This window comes from Chrysochloris asiatica, unplaced genomic scaffold (assembly GCF_000296735.1).
Source record: "Chrysochloris asiatica unplaced genomic scaffold, ChrAsi1.0 scaffold00025, whole genome shotgun sequence".
Lineage (NCBI taxonomy): Eukaryota > Metazoa > Chordata > Mammalia > Afrosoricida > Chrysochloridae > Chrysochloris > Chrysochloris asiatica.
The window spans coordinates 8,017,539-8,025,161 of record NW_006408543.1 but is presented as its reverse complement, the minus strand read 5'-3'; the positions used below and the strand labels follow the sequence as shown (position 1 = coordinate 8,025,161).

Genomic DNA, 7,623 nt, shown 5'->3' with positions numbered 1-7,623 from the left:
GCATTCTCTGGGGGGAGAGACACTGTTGAGGAGCACAGGCAGTTTGGGGGCAACTGTGACGTGGACGTATCCTTCATGTACCTGACCTTCTTCCTCGAGGATGATGACAGGCTCGAGCAGATCAGACAGGTGAGTGAAAGGGCCACAGGCCAGCCAGCGCCGCCCCAAACAGCCCGTGTGGTAGAGCCGAAACGAGCCTCAGTCACGTTCCCTAACCGTTTGCCAAGAAGCTTCAAGAATAGACAGCTCATGAGAAAAAAGTACCAATGCTATTGATAGTGCTGTCGGCATTGGGCCCAAACACAGCAGCGATCGTGGGGCTGGTGCAGAACCAGACAGTGTTCCTACTGCTGAACAGAGTAGGACCGCTGTGACCACACACAAAGGCTTACTAGGCATCAAAGTATTGCAGATGTCCACAAGACCTCAACTCTCACCTGCCGAGTTAGCAGGGGTTCTGTGATGCTGTTGTGTTTGCAGTGATTCTAAGCCTTAGGTGAGTGGAGTGTTGGCCACCCTGGTCTCTCGCTGACACTTCAGCTGTGAGTACAAAGAGCCCAAAGAATCTCCATAGACCCGCCCCAGACTTGCCACACTGTTTCTGATCATTTCTGCAGAAATGGTCCTGAATAGAGAAGAGGTTTTTCCCACAGAGATGTTGAGCATGAGGGTGGTGCTCACAGCAGGTTCTGTGCTGGAACCGAACACACTGATAGAGAGGGACTGTTGGACTAGAGGACGGAGGACTTACGCAGGCACGAACCACTTCAGAACAGTTTTAGAGCTGGAGCAAATGAGCTCCATGTCCCCGACCCCCACCATCCACTAGCTCCCCCATGCTCTGGGACCTGTCCTGTCACGGGCTCCCACGTCCAGAGCCTTTACTGGGGCCCCATTGCCCAGCCAGGGACTGACTCGGTGAGGCACCTCCCCGAGTCAGCTGACCAACCACAGCTGAGAGTCCGAAACTGGGGAGGTGATCTCAGGAACAAAGGACAAAGGCTACACTAGTTGTGTAAAATCCACAGCGACACAGAACAAACTTTCATAGGATCCTGCAGCTCGGCTCCTAAGTAACAATAAAAATACATGGCAGCTTGCCCATGAAGGCTCACAGTGGCCTGTTCACAAGAGCCAAGCGTGGAAGCAACCCAACGTCTACCCGCTGGCCGTACACTGGAATAGCATTTGCCCCTAAATAGGAGCGAAGTTCTGAGGCCTGCTCTGGATGAGCAAGTGAAAGAAGCCGGTTCCAGGAGATCTCGTGTTGGAGGTTCCTTACCTACGAATGTCCAAATCAGGGAAATCTGTTGACAGGGATGAGGGACCCATGGTGATGTAGGGGTTTGAGGTTGAGGTGAGGAAGATGTTCTAAAGTTGCACCTGGCTGACACTACACTGAAACCCACTGAAGGGTACACTGAAATGGGTGGTGGTGGTTGTTAAGTGCCGTGGAGTCGGTTCCAACTCAGTGACCTTGTATAGGTTTTCCAAGGAGTGAGAGGTGGGTGTGAACCACCAGTCTTACGGTTAGCAGTCTGTTGCTTACCCTACAGCTCCACAGCAGGGAATGGTAGATAGATGGTAGAGTGGTGGCTCGTTTCCTAAAGGAGACTCAGAGTTTCCGCTGCAGGTGGAGGTGACAGCGAGGTAACAGCATCTGTGACTAGAGCTCGCTCTCTGCTCCCTGCCTTGCTCCTCACTGCTCTCTCCCTCCCGCCTCAGGACTACAGCAGCGGGGCCATGCTCACGGGCGAGCTGAAGAAGGCCCTGGTGGACGTGTTGCAGCCCCTGATCGCCGAGCACCAAGCCCGGCGCCAGGAGGTCACGGACGAGGTGGTGCAAGAGTTCATGACGCCCCGGAAGCTGTTCTTCGACTTCCAGTGACACCTGTCTCTGTTGTCTGTCATAGACCCCAGCCCCGCCCCGCCACCACCCTCATAGGTTCTGTCAACCGGCACCTGTCCCTCCTGCTGTCCGGTGGCCTGTGTGTATTGAACACTGCTTCTCTGCCATTGTCTGTCTGTTAGGGACGGAGCCCGGCTAGGGTCACGTGGTCTAATGGAGCAGGCCAGCTGTGAGTGTCCCCCACAAGGTTCCCCCAAGGACGTCTCTAAGGTTCTGAATACCATTACACCCTCCTCCAGACTCCAAAGGGGTGACATTTGTAAACTAAAGGCTATAAACAATTAATTCAGGGACTCTTAATGGGTCTCCACCATGGGACAAAAGGCATCAATGTTAGAAAGTCTGGGTCTTCGTTGACTACGTGTCTCCCGGCTTTCATAGCTGCTTTTCAGACTTGGTCTTTGATGGAGTCGGCCGCTTTTTATTCTCTCCAGTCTCTGTTAGTGAAACTCTGTGGCTGATGTACCCCACCACCATCACCACTGGAAATCCTCCCTGCTCCTCACGGCTCCCATGTCTACAGCGAGTGATCCCACCTCTGCGCCCTCGGCAGCCGGTGCTGAAGGCAGTAATGACTGAGGCACCCACTGCCCCCCAGGGCGGTGGGAATATCTGGATCCAGGCCTGGCTGAGGTGTCCTGCCCGCATGCTCTCCTGACAGAAATAAACTTCCTTCACTCCTGTCCATCTGTCCGTGTGGCCTAGTCTTGCCTGGGAGATGGGAGGAGGAAGCCAAGGCCACCTGTCAGGCCAGCAGCTGCCCAAAGTTATGGGCTGGCCTCAGATTCTGGTGGGTCACCTTTGGGGGCAACAGCAAGTGGTTCTGGAGCCAAAGGGACACTGAAGAGTGGCCTGCCCCGGGACCCAGCCTGTCAGAGGTCACTGTTTACCACCACACTTTACCCAAGCTGAACACCTAGACCTGGTTCTGTTTTCCAGGTGCCTGTGGGAAGCAGGTGAGGAGCCAGCCCCGGACTGCTCAGAAGTGGTGTTAGCAGGGTTGGAGGGCCCCTCACTGTGTGACCATAGCAGCCGGTGCCACCTCCTGCCCGTTGGACCCACTTCACAGGTCCAGTCTCTCGGATTAAATGAGGGCATAGTGGAAGTCCTCGGACCACACAACTGCTACCCTCAGACCCACCCACTGGTGTGGCAGGCCGGGCAGAGCCTTGTACACGGGGTGTGAGTTTTCAGAGACCCACAGACCAGTCCCCCATCAGCTGTGTGACAGTGATTTGGGAACCTCTCTGGTCCTACATGTTTCACACGGGCAGCAAAGACACTTCCTGTGTAGGGCCTTGGGGTGTACGCTCCATCAAGTGGCCAGGTGACTTGCCCACAGTCATTGCCGGTGCACAGAACCCAGGCCCCACCTCTCCACCACAGTCCCTGAAAACTGATGGTTTATAGCAGTTCCCCAAGGGCAGTGGGCGAGCGTGGACAGGGAGCTGGGAGTCCATTGCAGTGGCTACAGAACCGCACCCACATCCAGGGAAGCAATTGGTACCAGAGGAGTAGGATGGCCACGCTGCCCCAACGCTGGACTTTGCTGGGTTAGTGGAAGGCTGGCTTGTGTGAGTCTGGGCCCACCTTTCTCCAGGCAGACCCTCAGGTTGTAGAGCAGAAGCCAACCACAGGGCACGGGTAGGTCAGTGAAGCCTGCCAGGTCTGCAGGAGCCCAGGTCCCCCATCCAGGAACACCTCCCTGGAAGCGGCAGTGCCGCCGACAGCTCTCCTTCCCAGGCTGTGCCAGGCCTTCATTGATCTTCCAAAAGTGGCCCGGACATCCAGGCCTGGGAGGACATGTGCCCAGCACTGACCAGAGCATGGTGTGTTTTAACCTTGGTGGACTTTCAGGAAAGTACTGCATAATCTCCTTTGTTCCATACCCCTACTATGTGCAGGCCTGGGAGCTGGGGTCCAGACTCCAAATGCGACATGCACTGCCCTCAGGAGCTCACAGCCAAACACACATAGCAGCAGCCAGGGGTCAAGCAGAGCTTCCTGGAGGAGGTGGTGCCCGGAATGACCATCAGACAGGCCAAGGGGGCAGAGGGACAACCTGTACAGACTCAGGACCGTGTCCACCCACCGTTCTGGGAACAGGACAATGTGTGTTCCACCAGAGGCTGGAGGTCACTCAGGCCAAAGGCTCAGTCAAGATCCCGTGTTCTGAGATGTGCTGAGGGCACTGGGACGAGGCCTGCCTTCCTGGCCCCTGTCACCCCCACAGGGAGAGGCCGGGGTCTCTGGAGCTCAATCATAAATCCCACCCTTCCAGTGTGAGCCTGGACATCCCCCTCCTCTGACTTCAGCCAGATGTTTAGAGTGTTTTCCAGATGCCTCCCCACCTCCAGCCCTCTCCAGAGAGGTCACTAAAAGTCAAGTGTTGGGGCAAGGAGAGGCCAGGACGGTGGATGGAGCTGGCTAGAGCCAGGGTTCACCCAGGAATCAGGGTGTGGATGGAGGACGGGTCAGGGCCCCCCACCCCAAAGGCTGAGAGCAGAGTCAGCCAAGAGCCTGGCCGGGCCTCAGTGTGCCCATGTGTATAACAACAGCAGGTCCAAAGTGCTCACCCTGCTGCCCCTGGCTCCGGGTACGGGCGGGCAAGCTTCAAGAAGTACGAGGACCTCAGCCCTTCCTCCCTCAGACTGAGTGACTCCGCTGACCACCTCAGAAACATTTATTAACAGCTCCAAGCAACCTTCTGGGGCATTCCCAGGCATTGAGGGTGTCTCCACAGCACTTACACCAGACCTCTGCCAGGTCTCCCAGTCCCAGAGAGCCTGGGAGCATGTCTGCTCATCGGGTCCAGCCCTTGAGGGAGCACCTCGAGTGTAAGGTCTGAAGAGGGTGAGGGGCAGGCAGCACAATAAATAGAGGTGGGAGCTGGGGGTGAATGGGTGGAGGGGCTGGGCAGGGGCCCAGGAAATGGATGGCAGTGAGGAGGGGCTCTGTGGATGGGGAGGGGGCTTCAGAGAAAGTCCCAGCCAAGGCCCACTCTGCCCAGGCTGGTGTGACCCGAAGGTCGACCCTGGGCTGACCACAGGTCTGCCCTTGAAGTTTGCCTGCTCTGCACTGGACTCTTGCCGTCCAGCTGGCCTGAGCTTTAGTGCGGTGGACCCAGACCCCCGATACTCCCCTCTGCCTCCTGGAAGCCTCTCGAAGCCCGGGGGCCATTGGGACTGGCTATGTGAGCAGGCCCTGGGCCAGCCTCAGTATGGCCTCATAGGTGACAAAGACCACCATGTTGACGGGGAAGGCTCGGCAGCAGTTGAGAGCCAGCCCCTTGAAGAGGACACGAGGGCCCCCCTCCCGCACACTGGTCACCACGCAGTGCATGAGGCCCCGGTAGCGATGCTGACCCTGCCCATCTGCCTGCAGGCGCGACTTGATCACGTCCATGGGGGTGGCCACAGCCCAGGCCAGCACCCCTGCACAGCCACCAGCCACCAGTACGCCCAAGACATCTGCAGGGAGACCCAGGAGAGCTTGGGTTGGAAGCCCAGTGGGTGCCCAGGGCAGCAGTCCAGCCCTAGGGGACCCCTGGGGAAGTTGAGGCTTGGGAACAGCAAGGTGACTTGTGTGAGGCCACGCAGTAGCTTTCCGGCAGAGCCAGGCAGCCCTGAGCTAGTATTTACTCCACATGTACAAAGGGGCCATTCTACAAGTGAGGGAGGGCTCCGCAGATGACCACTGTGGTATGGCCTCATCCCAGTCTGTCTCCACACAACTCCTGTTGGGCTGCGGCCCACCTCCACCCCTCCCAGGCCCAGCCCCGGGTTCACCTGGCTGCCTGGGGCCCACATCCCCCGACCCAGATCCAGCCCTGGGCTTACCTGGCTGCCTCTGACCAGCTGGGGTGAGCCACTCACAGAAGATGGAATAGGAGAGGAAATAGGTAGCAAAGGAGTGACTATCCCGGAGAAGCAGAGCTGAGCTGCCCTTGTAGAGGCCCCAAAGACCCTCCTCACGGGCCACCGTGGTCAGGCAGTGCAACGGTCCACGATACTTAGACTCAGGGGCCAGGCATGTAAGAGCAGGGGGCACAGGACACATGGGGGACACAGTGGACGAGGCGGAGAGTCGCCGTTGCTGTGTCTGTGTCTGCAGACGGACCTTGGCCACCTCAGTGGGCGAGGTCAGGAACACCTGAAACAAGGAGGAGGAATCCCATGGTTCCACACACCCCTGGACCTGTGGGAGCTGCCAACATTATCCTCATCTTGCCCAGGCGCCCCGGGAAGCTACAGACAACTCAAAGTCTGAGATGGAGTCGAGTCCAAACTTGTCAGCACCCCGGGCCCCCAAAGAAAAAGATCTTCAGCAACATTTTCCCCTAATACAAGTGTTAAGTAAATGCCTGTAACTCCGGTTCTGAGTGTACCTAACAACAGTCATTTTGATAGTATGATAATATGACCAGTGACATTTTGTGGGTGCTCCTCTATGTCAGGCACCAGGCTGGAGGCTTTACACTCAGGATCTCATTGAATCCTCATGACATCTGAAGCTCAGCATGACAAATGACAGTCAAGAGGCAGGAGCGTTGGACTTGACTGTCCTTGTCGTAGTCCGTGTCATTCTGGTTGGCTGTTACATGTCACTGGAGTGTGAACATATGAGGGCAGGGACTTTGACCAGGTGAGCAAGAAGGACGAGTCCCCACTTGGAGGTGGAGCCATTCCTAGAGAGTCAGCCCCATGGTCTTCCAGGTGACCTCCTGTCCCTCTGGGCCTCCTGGCATGACAGGGAGATGCTGAGTCCCTTCAGCCATCCCTCTCTCTCCACGGGCCAGTGCTCTGATGACCAGCTAGACCTCCTCAGCTGCACACTGCTGAGATAGGGAACCCTGGCCCATAGGGAGGCCTGGGTCCTCATCCCCAACCTGGCCTTATTTTCCCACCCTGCCTGTGCCCCGCCACTCACGCGGACAAGGCCAGAGGTGAATCCTGAGAGCGTGATGTCGGCCTTGGCAGGCTTGGCGTCCGAGCTGCCGTACCGGAACCGGCAGATGTGCGCAAGACAATGGCGGTAGGTGCCGAAAGACACAGATGAGACCAGGGATACAGTGCACACAGGCAGCGAGAGGCCCTTATAGAAACCGGACACCTGGCCAGTGGACAGGATGAAGAACAAGTCAGCCGAGCCAGAAGGGGAGCTGCCCAAAGACCCCCAGCTGGGCCCCAGGAACTGGTGTCTGTCCCGACTCTGCCCGCCTCACAGGGATATCTCTGTCAAGTCCCTCCCTGCCTTGGGGCCTCAGTTTCCCCAGCAGTAAAATGGGGTCATAACACCTAGTTTTGAGGCTGAGAACTACTGAATAGAGGACACAGGTCCAGCTCAGAGGCCCAGGCTCTGAGGATGTGTGGGGTACAGAGAGCTGTCTGGTGATGATGGTGCCTAACTGGAGTGTTCTATTACCATGGCTGGTTTCCATTCATCTCTGTCCCCACAAAATCCAAGTTCACTTGCGTTAACCATGCCAAGACCAAATTATTTTTCTACTTTGAATTTTATGTTGCAACCATGTGTTTATGGTAATAAGAGGCATTTTGAATGAAATGGGGGAAAAATTGTTTTTAAGGTAATATGGATTTTCATACAATCAGTAAGACATTTTGTTGTTGTTGTTGTTAAGTGCCGTCGAGTCGGTTCCGACCCATAGCGACCCTGTACAGGGTTTCCGAGGGTGTAAATCCTTACGGGAATAGA

The 7,623-nt window shown here is 56.6% G+C and overlaps 2 protein-coding genes across 2 annotated transcripts in view; one reads left to right on the top strand and one right to left on the bottom strand.

The window, feature by feature from the left end:
* The window catches only part of WARS (tryptophanyl-tRNA synthetase), a 21,697-nt gene extending 19,810 nt beyond the window's left edge, over positions 1–1,887 (top strand). The window contains exons 10-11 of the mRNA XM_006839610.1: positions 1–129; positions 1,726–1,887. The exon at positions 1–129 is cut by the window's left edge and continues 6 nt beyond it. Of these exons, the coding sequence (XP_006839673.1) occupies positions 1–129; positions 1,726–1,887 (291 nt within the window). The remainder of the gene's footprint in view (positions 130–1,725) is intronic.
* A 3,210-nt stretch (positions 1,888–5,097) lies between these two features.
* The window catches only part of SLC25A47 (solute carrier family 25, member 47), a 7,908-nt gene continuing 5,382 nt past the window's right edge, over positions 5,098–7,623 (bottom strand). Inside the window, exons 4-6 of the mRNA XM_006839526.1 lie at positions 6,838–7,020; positions 5,748–6,060; positions 5,098–5,378 (exon numbers count right to left, since the gene is read on the bottom strand). Coding sequence (XP_006839589.1) covers positions 5,098–5,378; positions 5,748–6,060; positions 6,838–7,020 — 777 coding nt within the window. The remainder of the gene's footprint in view (positions 5,379–5,747; positions 6,061–6,837; positions 7,021–7,623) is intronic.